The sequence below is a fragment of the Rhipicephalus microplus genome, chromosome 7 (genome assembly GCF_043290135.1).
Source record: "Rhipicephalus microplus isolate Deutch F79 chromosome 7, USDA_Rmic, whole genome shotgun sequence".
NCBI lineage: Eukaryota > Metazoa > Arthropoda > Arachnida > Ixodida > Ixodidae > Rhipicephalus > Rhipicephalus microplus.
The window spans coordinates 37,237,691-37,260,716 of NC_134706.1; the positions used below are offsets into that span (position 1 = coordinate 37,237,691).

Below are 23,026 nucleotides of genomic sequence, written 5' to 3' on the forward strand. Positions count from 1 at the left end.
CGAGTAGGTGTTGTGATGCATGAAGAGAGTTGGCCAAGTTGCTTTTGACTTACAACGCAAAATGGCACAAATGAAATGCAGAACAGAATGCGTCGAATGGCACGTGTCATCCTGAATGAGCAGGAGCCGCTGTTAAGCCTTGGTGCCTTCTACTCGTTGTGATATTCCTGTAACCAATACAGAGATCGATCTTTCTGTCTAAGTAAAACCAGCGTAAGTTAGCGTTTATGCGTCATCTCACGTAACTTATTGCTTTGCTATAAGAACTCGACTAAGCAAACAAATGAGGCACATGAGGAGCAGGGCATAAACAAGCGTGCATAAGCGTCTGTGCTTGTTTTGTGTCCAACTCTTTCTGTAGCTCGTTTGCTCTCCTATGTCTTCATAAAGAGCCTATGCCAAGTAGCCCACCTATCTACTCTCCTGCATAATGCATCATACTACCAGGATATCGTGGAGATGGCTTCTTATATAGCAAGCGCTTGAGTTGTACACCCTTGAGCAAAAGTATGTGGACTATGGAAGCCACATGCTGAAATCACCATTATCGCCATCTAGTAGTGAGCCGTCTGCTGTTGACAGCAAGCTCTAGCCACATGTTTACCAGACCAAGGCTTGTACTACACTCAAACCTCGATATAACGAACCCAGATGTAATGAAGTACCAATTATAATGAAGTAAATGAACAAGTCTTGCAATTATAATAAACCTTTATAATACATTTTTAGATATAATGAACTTTTTTTTGTAAGATGCAACTTTGTTATAATGAGGTTTGAGTGTAGATGATGCGAATGACAGTTTTAGCATGCGCTCTTGTAATTTATATACTTTTGCTCACGGGCCCTGCCACAGTGGTCTAGTGGCTAAGGTACTCGGCTGCTGACCTGTAGGTCGCAAGATCGAATCCCGGCTGCAGTGGCTGCATTTTTGAGGGAGGCGAAAATGCTGTAGGCCCACAGGAAAAAGTGCTGTAGGTCCGTGTGCTCAGATTTGAGTGCATGTCAAAGAACCCCAGGTGGTCGAAATTTCCAGAGTCCTCCTCTACAACATCTCTCATAATCATATGGTAGTTTTGGGACGTTAAACTCCACATATCAATCCAATCATTACTTTTGCCCACGGGTTTACTCTCTGAATGTCAGCACATTTGGCGAACTGCAGACAAAACATTTTGTCGCAGGACCGACAGCAACGCGTCGACTTGCCACCAGTCGCAGCTGTCGGCGAAAAGTGCAACGTCCGCACCGTCGAGCAACCTGGGTGTGGTAACGGTCGACCCCCATGGAGTCGTCGTCGTGGACAGCAAGGCGACGAATGTACGCTACGTTGCATGTGTACATCCTGGTTCTAAAAGGAAGCCGTTAGACTGACAGGCATTGTATTGAAAACACATAGCCAGCATTAGCCTTGCAGGGTCACACTCTACCAGGCACGTTACGCTTGAACCTCATTATAACGAAGTTGCGTCTTACACAAAAACAAGTTCGTTGTACTCGAAAATTTGGTATAAAAGTATATTTCAAACGCTGTATCTATTACAATAATATGCTTTGTTTACTTCATTATAACTGGTATTTAGTTATATCAGAGTTTATTGTATCGAGGTATAAGTTATTATCATTACATGTACCGTAGACAACCGTGCGGTCACCTACGGCCTATTCAGACTCTGCAGGAACCGCCCAAAAGTCCCAATAATGGAGAATCTGAGAAAAGGAATTCACCAGGAAAAAAACTAGCACCTTCATTGGCCCAGTGACCAAAAAAGCTTGTCAATGCACATCTGCCTTCAATCACGATCACAGACAATCAACTCGGCCAGTACTTCAGCCAGTGTTTGGGCTGTAGCGCTGTTACGGCCTACGCCAAATCTGCATTTGATAACAGTGGTGTGGGTGACTCTTCACTGCAGCCACTGTTCACCTGCACTGGTTCGGTGACCTGACAAGACGATCTGTTCATCGCCTAACTCGACAAAATTTCCAGAGCAATGTCGAATTGAATCTGGCTGCTTTCGATTTGGCGGCTGTTCTCACAATCGTCAATGTCTTGTACTTTCATCATTAGTGTCAATGGCACAGATGGAATGGGTGGTGTCGATCGGAGTCGTAACAGTAGATCAAGCCTGGTCCAGAAACAACCTACAAGCAAACTCTCAAATGCCAAAAAGCAACGATGTGAGGCTAGTGCATACTGCAGGGCTCATGATTCTGACCTTTCTCTGTCAGTTTCTTATGTGGGGCCATTTGAACGTCACAATGAGCAGATTCCAATTCTGGCTTAGCTTGCAGTTTGGCTGTGGTAGCCATTCAATAGATACTCAGTTGGCTAAAGCTGGAAAATGGCCTGCCCCGCTGTGGTGGTGTAGTGGCTAAGGTACTCGGCTGCTGATTCGCAGGTCGAGGGTTCGAATCCCGGCTGCGGCGGCTGCATTTTCGATGAAGGCGGAAATGTTGTAGGCCCGTGTGCTCAGATTTGGGTGCACGTTAAAGAACCCCAGGTTGTAGAAACCTCCGGAGTGCTCCACTACGGCGTCTCTCATAATCATATGGTGGTTTTGGGACGTTAAACCCCACATATCAATAAATCATGGAAAATGGCCTTTAAATCTAACACATAACCTTCGAGATGGACAATTGTTATTTCTGCATCGACTTTTTGACTGCCGTGATCTCTAGCCATTGCCAGTGCGACCGCGCAGCCCTTTGGTGCTGGAAATTTAGCAAAAATATTGTAAATACCACAAACAGCTGGTCATGGCATTTGACACCGCACTATCAACCAGCCAGTGTCCGAAAAATCAAACAGTGCACTGTGGGGCATCCGAATTTTCTTTTGCTAGTTTACATTGCTTCAATTGGTCAAGTGCTGGTGCCGAGAAGTTGTCCGAATAAACGGGTATGTCCGAATTTTCAGCATCAAAAAAAATGGTCGACGACTGTGCTACACTCAAACCTTAATATAAAAAATGCAGATTATAATGAAATATTGGTTCTAACGAAGTAAATTAACAACAGTCTTGTAATATAGGTAGTGTGAGGAATATACCTTTATAACAAAGTTTTGGATGTAACGAACTTATTTTTGTGTAAGGTGAAACATTGTTATAAGGAGATTTGAGGGTACCTGGCGTACTTGATAATGAATATTTCAGGCGGTATTTATTTACCACCGTATTCAGTTACTATTGTACCACATATCTGCCTGTATTCATTTACCGAAGGAAAAGTCGGTGTTGGTGTAAGAGTAGACTGTCAAAGTTAGCCAATATTATTAGCTAGCTGTGGTGAGCAATAACTGGTGCTGGTATTTTGCAACTATGTTTGTTAATTAAATGCTTCCAGAAATTATCTGACATCAAGGACGTTTCTGTGGTTCAATACAGAAAGGGGACAGAAGAGGCTGAGGAACGCAGTGTTAGCAATAAAAATGGGAATTTAGAATGCTACGCCCATTGTCATTATTTTTATATTTATCGATGTTATATTTTTAAAAGTGAACATTTTTGTGTAATTTTATTGATTATTTTCAATTTTCTTTGTTACTCTTGTGTCTGGTGTTCTTTATTTCATAGCGACCAGTGTTAAGCCCCTTCCACCGATAATGCACAAAAACTGAGAGCAAATAAATCAATAATTGATTAAAATATGGAACACGCAAGGCTTAAGCAACTTATTCCGGCACGTTGTAGCCCGAAGTGTGCCTCAGTTTTTACGTTGTAGCTCGAAGTGTGCCTTAGTTTTTGCCTTAACTGCAAGAGCCTAATTCTAAAGCTCTGATACCTGTGCCAAATGCTTACAAAGAAATTATGTTAACGTCACTGCCATTTAACATCTGCCATGCAGCCACACCTGAAACCATTGAAAGCTGTTGTTTTACTGTGAAGTCATTCATTGATTACATATGGCTCATTATCAGAGGTGCTAATTATCATTAAAAGCGCCCATTATTACGTACGGTATGTGATATACAAGAAACTGTGTCACCTTTTATTTGAGACTTTCATGGAAGACATCAGAGCACCTTTTTTAGATAAGGCCATAAGTCGACAGAGAAAAGTGGAACTGACTCAGACTCACTCAAGAAATATGTTTTACACTTTGGACTCACTCGGACTCAGACTAGGCAAAGTTTTCTCTTAGTCGAACTTGCTCGGACTCACTCCTGAAAATTTTTCTTCCACTGAACTCACTCAGATTTAAACTCGGCAAAACGTTACTCACCCGGACTTACTCAAACTTACCCCCGTATTCTAGAACACCCCTTCACTCAACGCTCCACCTTCACTTGAAAAAGCCGATGGGAGCACCATCTCTAGGCAGGGAAAGTCACTGCATATCAGTGATAATTTGCTGCTATTCTCGAGTTGCGCAGCGTCATTTTCAGCCGAGCAGCGGTGCAGTGTGCAACTTCATCAAGTGAAGGGTGAAAGTCGAGTCAAGGAGCGTTTGTGAATACGGGGGGGGTCAGACTCACGGCTCAATTCAAGTCTGAGTGAGTCGACTCATGACTCGACTAATGTGCGAGTTCGCCTACCTATAGATTAGGTCGAATATAACTAAGCGGATGTAAAATTGAAACGGCAGAACAGGTGAAGATTGCCGTCACGAGAGCGTATCAATGTACCGGTTCAGCTTGCCTTTCACTGGTGCTCAGACAGCCGCACCGTTTCGGCATGCAGGCTCCCCCGCGCAGCATCAGTGCCCCCAACCTGGTGCATTCCGAGCTGATTGGCAGTCGCTACGGTGATTCGCCGCAGTCTCGGTGAGTTCCGACCGATCCCGGTCAGCTCTGTGAGCGGTTTGCGTAAGTTGGCCAATGCGCATCTCCCTCCCGACAGCTCGGCGTGCATCCGGAGTTTTTCTATGATACATCTACATTTGCAATTTTTGTAATGTTGGTGTAATCTTCTCGTGTCGTTACATTGTTATGGGGATATAATTTTCGTATTTATTAACACTGTCAACCTTCATAGAGAGTCATAACAGAGAAGACAGTTCAGTTACATGCATAAAAAAGGTACAGGGTACATTAAGTTACCTAATACTTGACACTTTGCATTAAGATGAGATATATCCTTTCCAGAACAGTTTAAAATTTACTGACATTTTTCAGTATGTGCAGAATGAACATGAAGTGTCTTATGTCGCTTTGCAGTGAAAAGTTGAAATTGAACGCTCTCGTATATGTTCTTTATCAGCGTTTTCAAAAGTCAGTGACACTTTATAGAACAACGGTAGCATTTTTTAATTTCCTACATATTTCTGTGACATCTGGGAAAAAATAATATCGAAATAATATCCTTGTAGCGATGCAATTGGCTGGTTGGCATTTGTTTCTGTTAACAATGTTGTCTTCAACAGCTTTGTGCAGTGGGTGTGTGTGACAAAAAAGTCGAAATGATTTTTTTATTCTCTGATATTTTGTCCGCTGCCTTACTTTCATCGCCACCTAGGACTCTTTTGAGCATTTCCTTGCTTTTAGTTTTGGAAAGAGAATTGAAAAAACGCAGCAAAGTCGCGAAAGCTGTTAGACAGTGAGTGAGACAAAATATGGGTTATATAAATGACTACAGAGCTTCATGTTTAAAATGACTGCAGGACACTGGTGTACTGCAGCTACCGTAAGCATAGTATACTACATATGTGGTCTTGTCTATTTTCGGTGCTTTTTGGCCTCGTGTGTATGGCCTTGTGATCGATGTTGCGCTTCATGCTTCGAAAATTTTGAGAGCTTGTATAATTCTATTGAAGCACTCTGAACAGATGCTGCAGCGAAGCTGGAACATGTGGCCACAGTGTTTATCTCTGGGTGAGCCCCGATGCTTTATTAAGGCTTCTCTCAATAGCTGGTTACACCTCTGTAGAAATCCTTATTAGTTGTTTGCCGTGCGCATGTTGCCTTCTTCAATATTAGCGGACAAGGGTTCAAACGTAATGGGATCGGCCCGATTTCTGGTGCAAACACCTGTTTATGGTGGTGATAGCTTTTTCTACACATTTGTGCACATCGAAGCTTTTACGGTTTTACGGCTTATAGAGCTTTACTATTAAAAGCCGTTTCAGGTTCCCTTAAATATCGCCATCCTCTTTCAAATGTCACGTTTCATACTGTGCGCTCTCTACATTGTACAGTACACGTCTTTTCATGCCTACACATGTCATTGCAAGAAAAGGCTGTCGTGTCTTTTTTTTTCCAGTACAAGTGTCATCAGGACGGGAAACAATGCGGAAGGGACCGTGAGCGGTGACGAGTCGGACCCGCTGTGGACCCACGGCGACTCGGCGTGTCCTTCTCCGAGCAGCGCCACCGAGAGCAGCACCGACAGGGGAGCACCGGTTGCCTTTGACATCTCCAATCGGGTCAGCAAGTTCCTCATTTCTTCAGGCAGTAGCTGAGCATGAATGGCAGGAGGAGTGAAGCTACGTTAAGAGGAAGACTGGCCGTTCATGTAATGCCAGTAAAAACCAGTACCAGCGAGTGTATCAAATTATTTAAATAAATTGGGGACAAATAAAGTGAGGACACAAGCTTCACACATATTCAGACCCCCTTTTTTGTCTTGTTTGTTCCTCCTTATTTGCAGAAATGTATCCTTTTGGAAAACCCTTCAGAACGAAACAGATTAGAACACGCAACAACGTATTTGCAAGAACAACTTTGAAACAAGTCTGTAAGGCAAGGAAACATTCCATGGTCATTTATCCCTCAAAACGAGATGAGGTTGTGTGGGGTGGGGTGTATAGAAGCTGAGGGGGCAGTGTGCTCAGTGATGCGCTCAAAATAAACCTCTGTCGTGCTTGAAATTTCGCATCCCCTTGCACAAGGTTTGTTTCAGCAGTAGGCCACCCGTTTAGAGTGCACTGAGTCGGTAATTGTGGTTATTAGCGTTCTTGGCCGTGGCGTCATTAACCTTATGTGGCTTAGATCGAAGGGAGGAGAAACCACAGTTGCCTCCCCCTCCGACCCCCGTAATTCACAGATCTAGTTTATGGTTAGAGCTATACGGAAATACTTTGTCCTGAGGAAGGACTTGTCTTCAAACTGCTGATCAGGACAGGCCACGAAGAAAAAAAAGACAGACCTGTGCCACTGCACAGTTCGTGAAAAGACAAGGGTTGCAATTATGGCTTGTTGGTAAATCACTTGAACAGCTTTGATGCAGTGCGAAAGGATGCACAGATGCAAGAAAGGGCTTTGTATCTTCTCATGTCGGTGTATTCTTTCGCACAGCACTCAAACCTCATTATAACTAGCTAGCTCACATCTGCCACGAAAATACTTGGTTACGTATATTCAAAAATTTGTCATAAATGATTATTCGTTACGTTGTATCTATGACAAAGCTATTCTTCAATTACCTTGTTATAACCGATAATTCATTATATACGAATTCATTGTATCGAGGTTTGAGTGTACATCAAAGCTGTTCTAATGTGAAAAGACCATCCCATTCCAACTCGCCCACAGGTCAACACTATTGAGGATTGAGCATGTAGCCCTCGTGCAAATCTGTCGCTGCTGCATGCTTCTCGTGTGCAGGCCAAGCTTCCTCGGGGCATCGAGAACATCCGGCCGCACATCGAGCACGTGGACAACGTGCCCCTGTTGGTGTCCCTGTTCACGGACTGCACACCCGAGGCCACCCTGGAGATGGTGCGCATCATGCAAGAGTACGGCGAGGTGGTCGGCTGCATAGGAAGTGCTGCCAGCCTCTACAACCTGCCCGTCTTTCTGCAGGCCGACTGCAGGTAGGCCTGCAGAAATAGGCATGGGTTAGTTCAATGAGTTCAAACCTGAAGAGGCTCACTGTATGCGTCCCTGGTGCCGAAGCCTACCTCTGGTTCCAGCCACACACCGTCACACCACAGATGTGTCGTTGTACATTTCCCATAGTCCAAGTAATCACGGCTGTGATGGGCTCAAGTTACTGGGAACCATGCACGCGGAGTTTCTGACATTAGAGTCCAACTGATATTTAAACGAAAGACGTGTTTTTAATGCTCACAATGTCCCATTTGGTAATGAGAATCGACCTCACAAGCAGTTATGTCTGCAGGTAGTCCTCAGGGCTGCGGTAGTCAAGGACGAGCACTTTGAGGGTCATATGCTAATAGGGCTGCAACAGGGACTTGTTGGCACCTGGTAGCACATTAGAAGAGAAATAAGGAGCTTCGTATGGAGGCATTGACTTGCAAAAGCCTGGTAGTATGCACTTTAGAATAAACTTTGTAGTCTTTGCATTCCTGAGCCACGCTACGTTTAATTGTTTGACCTTAATAACAGAGTATGGATGCTGACCCAAAGGTTGGGGGTTCAATTCCAGCCGCAGTGGTCACATCTTGGTGGAGACATAATGCTAGAGGCCGTGTATTATGCAATTTCGGTGCACGTTAAAGAATACCAGATTGTAGAAATTTGCGAAGCCCACCATTTATTACCATTACGGCATCTCTCATAATAATATTTTGTGCAACAATATAGTTGTTTTGGGAAATCAAACTCCAGATGATAATATTATTATTATTCTTGATTACAGTGTCTGTTAGTGTAAAACCAGCACTAATCTGCTAAGTCATTTCTTGTTATTGCGCTTTTCGAAATAATTTTTGTTGCCATACCGTAAATTTATAGTAGTTGGCTCAGCTTTTTTTTTCTGTAATTAGTTTTTTGACCTTGACATCACAAAATATTTACTGCTGTTGGCCAGTCGTGCTAAATAAAAGATCTTCAATTTTTGTCAATGGATTCAGCATAGCTCTGGAACCACTGGCCCCTCAGTTGTGTGCACGGCAGCTTGCACCATCACCACTGCCATCGGCCAGGGTGTCGATGACCCCTCGAGCCCTGGCCCACACCCTGGGTTCGTTGCCGTGTGTGCTGAGCAGCCCGCGTGAGAAGAGCCTCAGCCTGTATCATCTCATTTGGGAGGTAGGCCCTCGATCTGTTCAACATCATTGTCTGTGCAATATTTAATGTGACGCAAAGAACTGACCCAGGCAATATTAACAATGGATTACAACAAGCATTACTTGCAAATGTTTCTTTTTTTTTCTTGTAATGCGTAACAGACGAGGACATAAGCCCAAGAAACAAAGAGACATGGACTAGTACTAGTCATTTCTTTGTCTTTATTTGTTAGTCTTTCATCCTAATCTGTTTCAGCCTAAACGGAGCTTGCTCAAAATAAGGAGCCAACTGGTACGACTGTCTTGCTAAGTCATATGCTTCGATGCTTTCCCATCCAAAGCCGAAATCTACTAGCCCTTGTTAAGGTGGAGTTAGCACAGGCAACCTGTCTCAGTGGGAGCAGAAAGTGGAGAGAGCATTATTTGTAGTCTTTAATTAAAATGTAATTGTGTTGTAAATGTATGGAAATTTAATCTGACAAAAAAAGACAACTTATATTGCCATGTCACGTTTCATATTTCCTTCATTAAAACAATATTTTTACTGCGGAACTGCTAAGCTTTTCGTTATGCTATGCAATTTCATCAGGAAGCTACCATCATCATGAATAGCCTCTACCTTATATATAAGGCATCTCACATCGCCTAGCACCTGGCACAGCTGCCCAGTATGCACACGCCTGCAGGGCCAGTCTGTCTGGAGTAAAATGCAGTGAGACTATGCGAGACCTTACTTATTAAAACTGTGCTAATTAATACTTTGCCAACTGAAACCATTTAATGATGTCCATGCTAATTTAGTACTTTTCTAATTAAGAGGGCACTAAATATCTTGATTTACAATCATGTTTTATGATAGTCAAGGCACTACTAGTTAAGACAGGGAGACAGGGGTAGGACAGCTGTACCAATAGTGCCAATTCGATACGATTCTCCAATTTTGCGCCGAGTTGCACCAGAATCATGAAATTTGCTGAAATTGCGACAAGCTGCGTCAAAATGTCCGTCCTGCCTCAAAATTTTCTTAGGTGCACTAACTTGCGCAAGAAATAGAGGGCGCATTGGCCACTCTCAGTTCGTGTCATTAATCAGTCCAAGCACGCAGACCCTTGCCCTACACCACAGTGTAAGATATGTACTCGTTAGGTCAGGGCACTCACGAGACACCGTCGACCTAATAAAGTAGTAACGCCGCACACCCGTCAGTCCGCTGACCGCAGCCGATACTGATCGGCGGAACATCGCAACTTAGAACCAAAAATGCATTGTCGTAGCCAACACTTTGTGTGAAACATGAATTTCCTAGTCAGAAAACGCAGCTATGGCATTTTAAGAACTAAAGCTGTAAGCGTGTGCCACGTTTTCTGCATGCAAAGAAACTTGACGTGCTACAAGCGGCACATAAAACATTTATCTGTCCTGAAGTTGCATCCTCCTTGTGGTAGATAACTGATGCTGTCACTGGGTCAATGGGTGCCCACCATTGTTACTTTATCTGGTCAGACGCACCTTGCAAGCATTTGTTCTTGTTTTGTTTTTTCGACACTCCTACTCCTCAGTTTTACAAGTCTCCTGAATTTTAGGATTGTCAGCTTGGCAGAACTACATATGAATTTGCAGAGTGTGTCTAAAGATCTGACAGGTGCGGAAAATGCTTATGCAGACTTCATTATTGCTTACTCAGTGGGATGGTTCAAAATACTGCTTTATTGAAATAGCAGCACTCGTGCTTACTCTGTGCAACTTAGGTGATGTTGAAAGGTTTGTAAATATATTTTTTTTAATCTAAGATTTTTTAATACTGCTCCAAATTTCATCTCTCATCATAAAAAAGTGTTTTTTTTTTTGTTAACCTGCTCTAAATTTGGATTTTGGTGCTTCAAAATTTACATTTTGCTGCTCTGAAAATTGATCCAAATTCTAGTTCAGCTGTTGCACCCCTGTTAAGAGCATGCTAATTATTGCCTCAATAATTAAGAACAGCAAATTAAGATCTAATGTAGGTAGCCATTTCTGTCGTCATGGGCAGGCTGCGCTACGAACTCGGTGATAGCACCAGGCCCTGGTTGCGTGTACCAACCTAATTAAGACCTTGCCAAATTAGATCTTGCTAATTAATACTCTGCTCTCTTCATTGTACCCACTCCACTTTTCCTTCAGCTTTGGCACTAATACTGCAAAGTTAACTTACTAATTTCATTATTTATGCTCGTTATACCGCAGTTCAACTGCACTATCCAATCGTAACATTTTATGGTTTTCGTGGTTATTGTTAGGGTACGCATGTTTCTGCACTGTTGCCAGTTCGTTACACTGGTAGAAATGACCGCAATGCCCACAGGCACGCCACTTCAGCCAGGCGGTGCGCAGCGCCATGCAGTTCCTGCTCTGCTGCTGCTTGAGCCTGGCCCTGGTTCAGACGCTGGCTGCACTGGTGGCGTTACCACCCGCACTCTCGCCCGCGCAGCTTCTGTGGCTGTTGGGGGCGCTGCTGCCCGCGCTTGCACTGGCGCTCGTGTTCGGCAGCAGCGCCCACGACAACCCGCGCGTCATGACCACAGCGACGGGCAAGAGTCACCCACGCGTAAACCGTCAGGTGCGTTTCTGAATTGCGGACGAAGTTTACGTTGGCCTCTCTGCTTTTCTCTCGTTCCTCTTTCTCTCTCAAATCGATGAGGTAAATATAACAACATGCTTTGAATAACAAAGCTACATGCAATTGTACCCCCTTATAATGACTGTACAGTCGAGCCCCTTTGTAATAGACACTCATGTGAGAGACACCAATGTGCCTATAGTAAAATACAGGTTGATTAGAAAATGCATGCTTAGTACCCTGCTTATAAGAGACATCTTATATAAAAGACCTGAAATGCTGCCTGGAGCATGCCTCTTGTAAAGGAGTTCAACTGTAGGTATTGTCACGCATACCTTTTCGCGACCTCTATAGCACTGAGTGTACCTGGTCCAGTGGACACTGTAGTCAAGTTTACGCTCAGCACACTGTATCGAGAATGTTCAATTTTTTTTAGTTCACTCACTGAACAAAGGGGGGGAAAAAATTATGCAGACAGTGTGTGTCGTTCTTTTCGTCTGTGTTCTTTTAGTGTGCTAAAAAAGATAACTTGAATTGCCACCACGCCCAAGCATACTGTAAAATCCCAAGCAAGCACCCCCTTTCCCTTTTAAAGGTATTTGGAATATGTGCCCATGATTTTGTTTTTCAACTTGTTGTCCACCAGAGATAAACACAACTGTTCACTTTTAGGTCAAACGTATCAGAAAGCTCTAAAATAATTTGGAAGGTTCACTGTGGTCGTACAATGTGTAACAAGCCGGCAACATAAAATTGCGAAAAAAAAGGAGTACACATGGCAATGTAACCTAGAATACTCAGTGGGTGCGTCTGCAGATTATGCATCAACTTGGCTCTTGAGTTCAGGTTCAGTGACAGTGTTTACAGCCATCTTTTCAAAGAATGCAGCTCGCATTTCTGGGCACATGTTTGCCCATTGAAGAGTGCAGCCTTGAAGTCACACTTATGGCAGTGTTCAAGTTTTCCACTGTTGCGACCTTAAGGTAGTGTGCGCACCTACAGGTACACCAAGCTGTAGCAGAAATTTTATAGGTTTTCCTGCATTTAAATCATCTAAAAAATGCTGGTAAGATTTTGCAAATATACTTCATTGTAATGAGGCTTGAGTGTACGCCTAGCTCACTAGAGCAGTTTATGAGCATGTTGGTACGTGACCACTCACCAACAGTGCTTTATTGTGCAAACAGCACTTACAGTGTGTTGCCCCTTTTGACAGTGAGTGGGCTAATTTTGTTCTATTGCTTTTTGTGTACAGTACTCTAGGATTCAAACAAGGCATCAATCCTGTTAGCATGACAGCTGATATGCACCGTTCTCGAGATAACCATGTTATGTCACAATGAATCACGTTTCGAAAGATAATTTTTGCTCTAATGTGCGCTTTTGAGTCCAAAATATGCCTCTAGACCCGAGCTGAAGACAGTGGTGGAAACGAAAGCAGGTGCATTACTTAGCGTGTGGGGTTTCGACATTGGCGAGCGCCACGCCACGCTCTTGGAGTGAACAGACTCAGCAGATGCGGTCGGGGCAAACCAAACAACATACATACATTTGACTAATTTATAACGATGATATCGTCCGCCAAATCGATAGATCAATTGTAATTAACACACTAGGACATCGTCACACAATAACACGACAAACACACAACATGGAAAACACACTAACACACCCAAGGCGGTGTCGCCAACGCTTGACTTACCACGAGGACCCCCGGCGTGCAGGCCTGCGGTGCCACGTGCCGAGGACCCACGCTAGAGACAACCGTTTACGGCAACCGCCACGCACATTAAAGACTCGCTCGAATCTGGCCCGCCACCAAGGCTTGCTTCCGCCAGGGGTCACTGCTGGCGCTACCACTGTAACAACCTTGATGATAATAGTGGTGCTCAACGTGAACACGCCACCTATCACCCAATGGTTGTACCCTGAAATGCGGCTTTGGGCAAGACACGCGCGCCATGCAGCACAAATCTTTACAGGTGCTGTCAGCACCCCCACAAGCCCTAAATTGCCCGCTTTTATCCGTCAGTACTGTACTGCGGTGTTCAGTATGAGCTACAAGACGGTGGCCAAAATTCAAAGGGCCTTAAGCTTATATACAAGGACATTGGCAAGCGTGAAATCGGTCTTGGAAATACCAGTAGTCAAAACAGTGCTTACATTGTCGGTCAATTTCTATGTCGGCACTTCAATGCAGCGTTGGCGGTGCTTTCACAACGGCCAGAGTGTTTGAACTCATATCGGGCGTGACTGTATTCTTCTACATCAAAACATAATCGCTGTTATCACACGAGGCAGGCTTCTCTGCAGAGCACAGGCAATTGGCAGGCAGCATGGCAGGCACAACCGACACTCTGTTGCAAACATGCATGTCATTTTTGCGTCGTAGGTGCCAATGGGTGTCATCCATCTGTCCCATACAGGTTCCTAAAATGAACCAGAGGGGACTGTGGTGCTGTGATCGTTCAGCCACCATGGGAATGAAGGATAGTACCCGGATTTACCTAGTCTTCGTGCTCGCGGGTCTCGAACGCACTTGTGGCTTTGTTTAGTGCTGTGTTTTGGTTTTGTTTCCAAGAAAAGAGCGAACCCTATTGAACTTCATGAGCCGATTTGAAATGGTGAGCCTAAAACATGAAGGTGGTGAATCACAACTGCCGAACATTTGTTGATTTTTGTCTTGTAACAAAGCTGCTCCAAGCCATGCGACGCCAAACGGAGCCGAAAGTACGAATATTAAACAAATCCGTGTACTGCTCATCATTCCCATGGTCGCTGAAGCCCCGTGCCTTGCAGCTCCCATAGACTCTGGCGCCAGAGTTCCCTCTAGTGTATTAATAGGAAACTCTATGATCCACCCCTACATTTTATCCAAATGAACATACACTCAAACCTCATTATAGAAAAGTCACACCTGCCCTGAAGATACTTTGTGATATCTAATAATTTGTTATAAGCATATATTTATAGCGCTGTACTTAATGACAGAGCCATTCTTTATTTACTTTGTTAAAACCAATAATTTGTTATGTTTGGATGCATTATATCGAGGTTTGAGTATATCAAGAAAAAACTTAATGAGGGCTTGCATTGTAATTTTGCACTTTTATTCGAGGCACTTGTTCTGTTTAGGGATCATTTATTTCTTGCACTTGTTTCGTTTCTCTCTGATGCAAAAAGGTGGTGCTGTTCTTCATCGGTTGCTACTGTGCCAAGTTCTGCCCATCCGTGTTAGTCACCTTGGCTTGCTTCACCCTGGCGCTCATCCATTCCTGCCATACGAGTGGCTCCACGCCGTGCTGGCCATTCTTCTCTCACGAAGGGTGAGCATTAATGAATTAATTCATTCATTCATTGAGTGTACGGTGGAGATACCATACTCAGCTCTCACCATATTCAAGTTCGTTTTCTTTCCTATCATATTCTTTTAGCTTGTAATTATGATATGTAAATTAAGAACCTGTTAATAAACTTACCCTATACTTAAGTTGTAATTATAGTATATATAAGTTAAGAACCTATTAATAAACTTCCTCTGTACTTTCTTTCTTTGTACATCTTTTGGCTCATAAGTCATGCTTTGTCAAGTCGAATACCTTAACTATATGTAATAATTTTTTTTTTAATGCATATATGATCAGCAAAGGTATTGTAGATATACTGAACTACATAGAGTAATTTTTTATATATACATGTTCCTAGAGTTGATGCTTCACTACATCCTCGAAAAACATGACGTACATTTTTTTTTCTGCCTATAGACACAGTCTGCAAGTAAATTTAGCATTTTCTCATGGCTGTCGGTCTGTAAATTCTTGCGGTCCATTGTACATGCCATTTCATTGCTGCGTGATTTGTATACCTTTTGCACAAGTTCTTACAGTGACACAATTTTTCTCTAAGCCCTACCAACTGAACCCACTATAGATGCATTACAGGTGCGCAGGTGGGATTAATTTTGGCTTGGCTTGTTCGGACTTTTTGTAACCTGCCGCAGGTCGACCGAAGAAACAGCGGACACACCAGCCGTGTCCTGGGTGTCCGGTCTAGCCCTGTGCCAAAATGTTGCCGCCTTCTTTCTAGTCCTGTACTTCGGTGAGCATTGTTCGGTTGTCTCGGCACGACCGTAAGGGCTTGTTCAGACCGCTAACGCTTCAAGTCGCGCGACCGATTCGGTTGCAACCATTCTGGCTCATTGAAGTCTCAAATGGTTGAAAAGCAACTGTTTCGGACTGAACCAAGCAAATCCAATAGCCATTCAGGCCGGGGAATTCTTATAGAAGACATTGATTGATGTCTTGAACATTAGTGTGGTAACTTAGACACGATGGGAATGGATTAAGATGGAAAGAAAATCACCATTTCTGTCTGTAATAGCTGGGCCCACAACCTTCGAAATTTGAGTCCAATGCCCTGCAAAATGAGCTGCGACGAAAAACAATTCACCATCTACTTCGTTGGGTATTTCTGAACGTGTGATTCCTGGGGTTGTCAGCCAGTGCCGTCTGTAAGCACTCCTTTTGCCAGAGGGCATTACTTGGCATGTCGTCTTTGCACAAGGTGGCAGCTGACCATTAAAACCTCGCATACTAACCAAAGGCATGAGGTTATTAGTCGCTTGAAAGTCAAATCTGTGGTTGCTCGATTTGATTTTTGAGCCTCATTATAACGAAGTCACACCTGTCATGAAAATACTTTGTTATATTCGCAAATTCATTATAAACATACATCTGTAGCACTGTACCTACGACAGAGCCATTTTTCACTTACTTCGTTGTAACCGATAATTTGTTATATCTGCATTCGTTATATCGAGGTTTGAGCGTACTAGCGTCAAGCCGAAACAGTGCTTTTTTGACTGATAATGACAATTTCCGACTTTCAGTCCGGTGACATTGCAGCTTCAATACGCTTAAACGTTAGCGACCTCTTTGGTGGGGTGGCACTTACGCGCTTCTTATAGGAGCACACAGGCCCCGCCCTGTTGGCCTAGTGGCTAAGGTACTCGGCTGCTGACCCGCAGGTCCCGGGATTGAATTCCGGCTGCGGCGGCCGCATTTTAGATGGAAGCGAAAACTCTGTAGGCCTGTGTGCTCAGATTTGGGTGCACGTTAAAGAAGCCCAGGTGGTCGAAATTTCCGGAGCCCTCCACTACGGCGTGTCTCATAATCATATGGTGGTTTTGCGACGTTAAACCCAACATATCAATCAATATGAGCACAGTCTTGCCGTGTGATTTTCACTGCAGCAAGCTTGTTGTATAAACATGTGTGCATAGCAACATTATTGTGGAAAGCAGGAATGTCTGTAGGTATAAATAATGCATGTCTTTTTTTTTTGTGAGCTTTTCACTGGGGGTTCGCTCGCATTTCAAACAAAAATTTTTGTACAGAGGTTGTTCTGTGTATTCACAATATGATGATATCCAGCTTCTTTTGTGGTTCATCTTTTTGCCTAGAGCCGTGGTATCGGCGCTGCAAAACTTTCCGTGGTTGCGGTCCTACCTCCCGAATTTTTGTCTCCTTTGAATTGCTCATTGATTAGTTATTCCCCAGAACAAAGCAACCACCTTCGGAAGACATCAAATTAGCTGCATTTCAATTGGCCTCTCGTGTTGTTCAGAATTGTTTTTTTTTTTTTTTTTCACACACCAGACTTAGGGGTTTTGCTCTTAACTACCAGGTTTCTCTGTTTCATGCACCGCGAGCGCTAGTCGCAATTGTTGAAAGTTATTGGGACGCAGATGTTGCCATACTTCTCTTGTCGCAGTCGTCATCTCCATGAGCTTCGTTCACCGGTCGAAGCCAGCGTGGAAGAGGAATCCAGCCACAAACCGGTGCTGGCTTGCCACAAGTCTGTCTGTGTAAGTCACGCAACTTTGAAGCACTTCGAACATGCCCAAGCAAGCATTGGCATGCGGGTTTTTCCTTAGACAGCCCTGTATGTTGGCTTGCTGTAGGTATTTTCCTGATCGTACCAATGCATGATTTTACCATTGAATTGCGAAACACAATTAAATGAATTTCACACAACTATGGGCGACTTCCATTGATTCGACCCCCATGGGACCAACGAAATTGGCACAGTTGTCTGGTTCTCAAAATTATACAAGAAGCAGAGAAAATGCTGATATGCTCCAGTGATTCATGCAGGAGTACACTGAAACCTCATTATAACAAAATTGCGTCTTACATGAAAATAAGCTTGTTACATCAAAAAATTTGTTACAATGGTTTATTCCTAAGTCTATAACTATTGCAAAACCAATTTCTTAGTTCGTTATAACCTATATTTTGTTACGTCCAGGTTCGTTATATCATGGTTTGAGTGTAATTGGTACAGTTTAAACGGGCACACAAATGAAATGCACAAATGCATTTTAAGAAAGAATAGGGCTAAGGTAGAAGGGATATAAGAGCTGCTAAACCAAACATATTAGGTGCAATTCACTTCCACTCTGTCAACAAGAAAAATGTATCGCGTCAGTTAAAGACAATGCTTGGGTGCAAGGAGGCGCGACATACTAGGAATTAAGGGGGCAGGCTGGTCTTAGACATTTTTTTTTGTTTATTTCTTCAGTGATCTTGTTGAAACTGAACAAGATTATGCAGTTTTTTTTCTGCTGATTTCAAATATTTAATTAGTTTTCCTGTAACTCATCTTGTTCCTCAGATAACTTAAGTTCATCCCCTATTGTTTAAGGCTGCCATAGAAAAAAGTGCCTAATTAAAAGTGATACTTGAGATATGCCAACATAGACAAATGATTATAGATTGAAACTCTGAAAGAGTTTCTTGTTTTTAGTCTTTTCTTGGTTATTTTACAGCAAAATGTACTATCCAGTTGCAAATGCAGTTGGAATTGTATTACAATTTTGATGAGTAATTAATTAAAAGAGCTTGTGCTCTAAATTCTGCTCCCATACTTGCATTCTACACACATACAGGTTTTCATTGTAAAAAGAAATATTGTTGTACCTGCCCTAGCTGCAGAAATATTGAGACCTCAAAATTGAACAGTCGTAAATTTACTTTTTTGAGAAAAATACAAAAACTGAAAGCACACAGCTTCTTCAGAAAGCAACAATCATGGTGCGCACGTTTTGCAGTCCTCATAAAGGTGCTCATAAATTCGTAGCAGAGCTTCTAACAAAAGTCCCGGCAAATTATAAAGAAGCCTTGATGTCGGTTCCCCATTGTTCTGCAGGTTCTGCATGTTAACAGCACCAAGAATCTGGATAGTTAGAATGACATTACAAAAAATTACCCCTTCCTGATGTGTGGAAATTTGCAAAGACATGAAAAAATACTTGCAGAAACCAAATATTTCAATTTTGTTTAAATGAATTTTTTGTCACTTTTTGGTCGCAAAGACCAGTCTGCCCCCTTAAGTTAGCACAAAAGACACACGAGACACAAGCATGCTGAACTGTAGTCCAACATTGATTTCAATGTTGCAGTGTTAAATTGCATCAAAAGCTTTCCTTTTTTTTTTTCCAGGTTGCTGCTGCAGCTGGCCTTCTGCGCGTGCAACATCTGGGCACGGGCAACTGAGCCACTAGATGTGGTGCTTCCGCTGGTTCCGCAGTACGTGTGGCTGACCGGCCTCTTGTGGACGCTGCTGTTGCTCCCGCTCAACGAGGTTGTCAAGATACACGAAATTAGGCGAGAAGCTGCCCAAATTCTATTACCTTTATTCTTTCTGATACGACCACAATACTTTCAAATTGAAAATTGTTAGGAGCCCATTAGGTGGCACAAAGCTCCAGAATAAGGGAAACTGCACGAAGTTTCTGTCGTTACTGGAAGATCGTTATCACTTTCGTTAAGGACCTTGTTTTACAGAAATTCCAGTGTCGGCGGTGGCGGCAGTGGCATCTTTGATTGCGAGCAAAAAATTAGTGTTGGCCATGAGCGGAAATTCGAGGTAGGTGCAAATAAAGGTGAAAACTTGGAGGGAACTCTCATTTTGGCTGTCTTCACTGCGCAGTTTAGGTCTTCATTGATGCGCAAAGTCAGGCTAGCGATTTAAAGACGGTTGTGTTAGCGAGCGGATTCACACACGTACGTGAATATTGCTGTTGCGTTCAACTCTTAAAAATGAAGCTTGAGGGTCTCCTAATCTATTTTTTTTTTTTCGGTCAGCATTGCTGTTGTTGTTTCCGTCGAGCAGGTAGTACTGTTGTGGCATTAGTTTGCTTCAATCCTATTTTATTATATTTCAGCTGATCATAGACACATTGCTACCTTTTAAGCTGGCATATTGTTGTAAAAACACGTGTTTCGGGATGTGGCACTGAATCATGTGACGACGCAGGCTATACCTTCTCGTCTAAATTAGTAAAATGCTAACAGAATATACCGTAATTACTCGAATCTAACGCGCATCTTTTTTCCGGTTAAGCGAGTTCATAAATCGCGTGCACGTTAGAATCGAGTACGAACAAAAAAAAATTACAGTCAATCTATTGCCATCGGCAAATCCAAAATGGCCGCCCCCTACGTGCGTCGGCATGGCGCGTCGGCCATTTCTGCCTATGTGTTTCCCATGTGCGGCACTTCGTACGTGTGCTGAGGAGTTCGTCATCTAGTAGTGCATTAGCATCGACGGCGTGGAAGGGCCGACTCCAAAAACTCGAGTGCACCACGATGCCGATTTTAAAAGAAAAGTCATTGCGTGTGCAGAAACGGATGGAAATCGGGCCGCATGTCGGTCGTTCGGAGTTCCTGAAACGTGCGTGCGGGACAGGCGGAAACAAAAGCAGAAGATTGTCGACAGCAAAGCTTTACGCAAAGGCTTCAGTGGACCACATCAGGGCCGGTTTCCGCAAATTGAAGAACTGCTCGGCGAGTATGTGCTTGAGCAGTGAGGGGCACAGCGGCCCGTGACGACAGAACTGCTCCAAGTGCGGGCTATGCAATTAGTCTTAGAAAAAGGTCTAATGCGGAGCCAGTTGTAAGCGAGCAGGTGCTGGACAACTAACTTTATGAAGAGGAAAGGCTTTTTCCTCCGAAGGGGAACATGCATATGCGAAAAGTTTTGCGAAGGAGTACGATGAAAAGCTTCACAGTTTTCAGAGGTTCGTCCTGAACTTGCAGCGCAACAACGGCTACCTGCTTGGGCAAATCGGGAATGCCGATCAGACGCCTCTTTACTTCGACATGCCTGGCACCACAACCGTCGAGAAGAAGGGGGCAAAGCAAGTTCGCGTGCTGACATCGGTCCACGGTAAAACTACAGTAACGGCAATGCTCTGTTACACGTCAGATAGGCACAAGTTTCGCCCGTACCTCATATTTAAATGGAAGACGCTCCCGAAAGGAGTCGTTTTTTCGAGTGGTGTGATCGTGCGGGCCAGCGAGAAAAATGGGTGCGCGTTGCAATCGATGTCTTACGTTTGTTTTTTGTTTTTTTTTTCGCGGTGGAAATCGGGTGCGCGTTACAATCGAGGGCGCGGTAGAATCGAGTAAATATGGTAACATCCTAGTAAATGGGCTGGTAAAAGTGCTTTAGCTCAAGTGCTGTTCAGCCGAACTTGCCATCGTGCCTGTCTCTTCTCCTCCTACATTTGTTAGGTTGGGGGATAGCAAACAAATTGTCCACGAACATGCTTCTATAGAGGGCGGTTGCTGTCCTAATGAAACACAAGTCCACTTGTCAACTGATTGGCTTCATCGACAGTCCCTATTGAATGATTTCTCATTGTTTCAACCCTACATTTTGAATTCGTACAAAATGTGACATAAAATGTCATATGTTTGTGCGGTAAAAAAACTTCACCTTCGATTTCACTACTGCCTAATGCGAATTCTGAGCGCAACTGTTTAAGTGTTTTGATTTCGCGATAAGTTCAGTAAATATGCATGCACCAAGGCGACACGGTGGAAGTGGGAGCACAGAAGACTTCGTTTTCGCGCCAATGTATTCTGAATCCTGCCGTCACCCATAGAGTTTCTTAATATACACTAGAGGGAACTCCGGCGCTAGTGTCTATGGAAACTGCAACGCACAGCGCTTCAGCAAGCCTGGGAATGAAGGGTAGTTCACATATTTGTCTAATCTTTGTACTTCTGGCCTGCTTCTGGCTCCGTGTCTGTTTGTGTGGCTTAGAGCTGTTTTCTCACAAAACAAAGTTCAACAAATGTTCAGCGGTTCCGCTTCACCACCTTATTATTTTAGGCTTACCATTTCGAATCAGGTCACAAAATTGAAAATAATTGGTTTTATCTTTCAAAACGAAACCGAAACTGCAATAAACGACGCCGCAAGTGTGGTTCGCCGCCCTCAAGTACGAAGACTAGGCAAATCTGTGTACTACCCATAATTCCCATGGTCGCTGAATGATCCCAGCGCCGGAGTCCCCTTCGGTTAGTTTTAGGAAACTCTATGGCGTCACCAACTTGTGCCGCCGCTAGCCGACGTGAACGCTGCACAGGACTATAAAAGGGCCCTCAGGAGTCTGCTAGAGCGTTCCACACACAACGTGTCCATTAAGCCTACGCATGCCTTCTTCTATCGAGTCTCGCAGGTCAACCCACCTTCTCGTGCCCTTGAGCAACAAACAGGTGTGTGTTTGGCTGTAAAATGAATCGCAAGCAGGCACGGGGGCACTGAAGACGCTAACACAGCGGCTCGCCAGCTCTCTTGGTGAAACACTCCTTGGAAGCTGTCTTTCTTTCTCTCTTATTTGTCCTTGTTCGCTCCGTCAGTTACACCAACAATGGACACACACCACCCAACGCAGGAACGAGTGCCTAAGAGCTGCACTTTTTAAAACCTTGAGGGCGCGTGAGCTTCACCTTCAAGAGGAGAACTCGATAGCGTAATCGCCCCGTAAGCAGTGTTTACCGTGCTGCCAGGAAAAGAGCATAGGTGAACACAGCGTTGGTTGTTTCCAACTATCCAAGATTGTCTTCTACTGCAAGTACAGTTGCAAAGTGCCTACTGTGCTGTTAATTCTTTCTTTCGCAGATTGGTGAAGTAATCACTATACGTCTGTGAGGTGCCATGCGCGCCTGCGCAGTTATGCATTTCGCCATGTGTGGGCAGCTTTGAAAAACCCGCACGCTGCGCAGTTCACGTGTTTTGGTGCCTGAGGGTGATTCAAGGATTCTGCCTCGCAATTTTACGTTTGTGAACGAGACGACTCCCGCTACATGACAATCTTGTAGCGTTTCTTTAAGAAGCAGTCACAGACACTGGCATGGCTGCATGGTGGAGCACTTGCCTGCCACGAAGAAGACCTCGGTTCGATTATCACTAGGACCGAAGATTTTTTTTATTATTTATTTATTTGCATATATTTTGAATTTTCGCTCAAGGACAGCGTGAATGTTTTTGCTCACCGCCAATTACGCCAGCTCCTATGCCGAAATTTCTGTGAAACAAGCTCTTTATTGCTGTCGCATTAAAATTACAATATTGCCCCAGCAAATGCTTTGCTTACTAATCTTGCCTTGAATTTGATGCAAAACTCAATTACTGTACGGGGGTGCACGGAGGTAGGAAGTATCA

The 23,026-nt window shown here is 43.8% G+C and overlaps 1 protein-coding gene across 1 annotated transcript in view; it reads left to right on the top strand.

Annotated features, from left to right (window-relative positions):
* Positions 1-23,026, top strand: part of l(2)k05819 (transmembrane protein 94-like protein l(2)k05819) — an 82,821-nt gene that overhangs the window by 49,715 nt on the left and 10,080 nt on the right. Inside the window, exons 19-28 of the mRNA XM_037430522.2 lie at positions 1,185-1,320; positions 4,686-4,768; positions 6,204-6,366; positions 7,547-7,755; positions 8,758-8,935; positions 11,255-11,509; positions 14,693-14,835; positions 15,510-15,607; positions 17,282-17,375; positions 19,012-19,176. Coding sequence (XP_037286419.2) covers positions 1,185-1,320; positions 4,686-4,768; positions 6,204-6,366; positions 7,547-7,755; positions 8,758-8,935; positions 11,255-11,509; positions 14,693-14,835; positions 15,510-15,607; positions 17,282-17,375; positions 19,012-19,176 — 1,524 coding nt within the window. The remainder of the gene's footprint in view (positions 1-1,184; positions 1,321-4,685; positions 4,769-6,203; positions 6,367-7,546; positions 7,756-8,757; positions 8,936-11,254; positions 11,510-14,692; positions 14,836-15,509; positions 15,608-17,281; positions 17,376-19,011; positions 19,177-23,026) is intronic.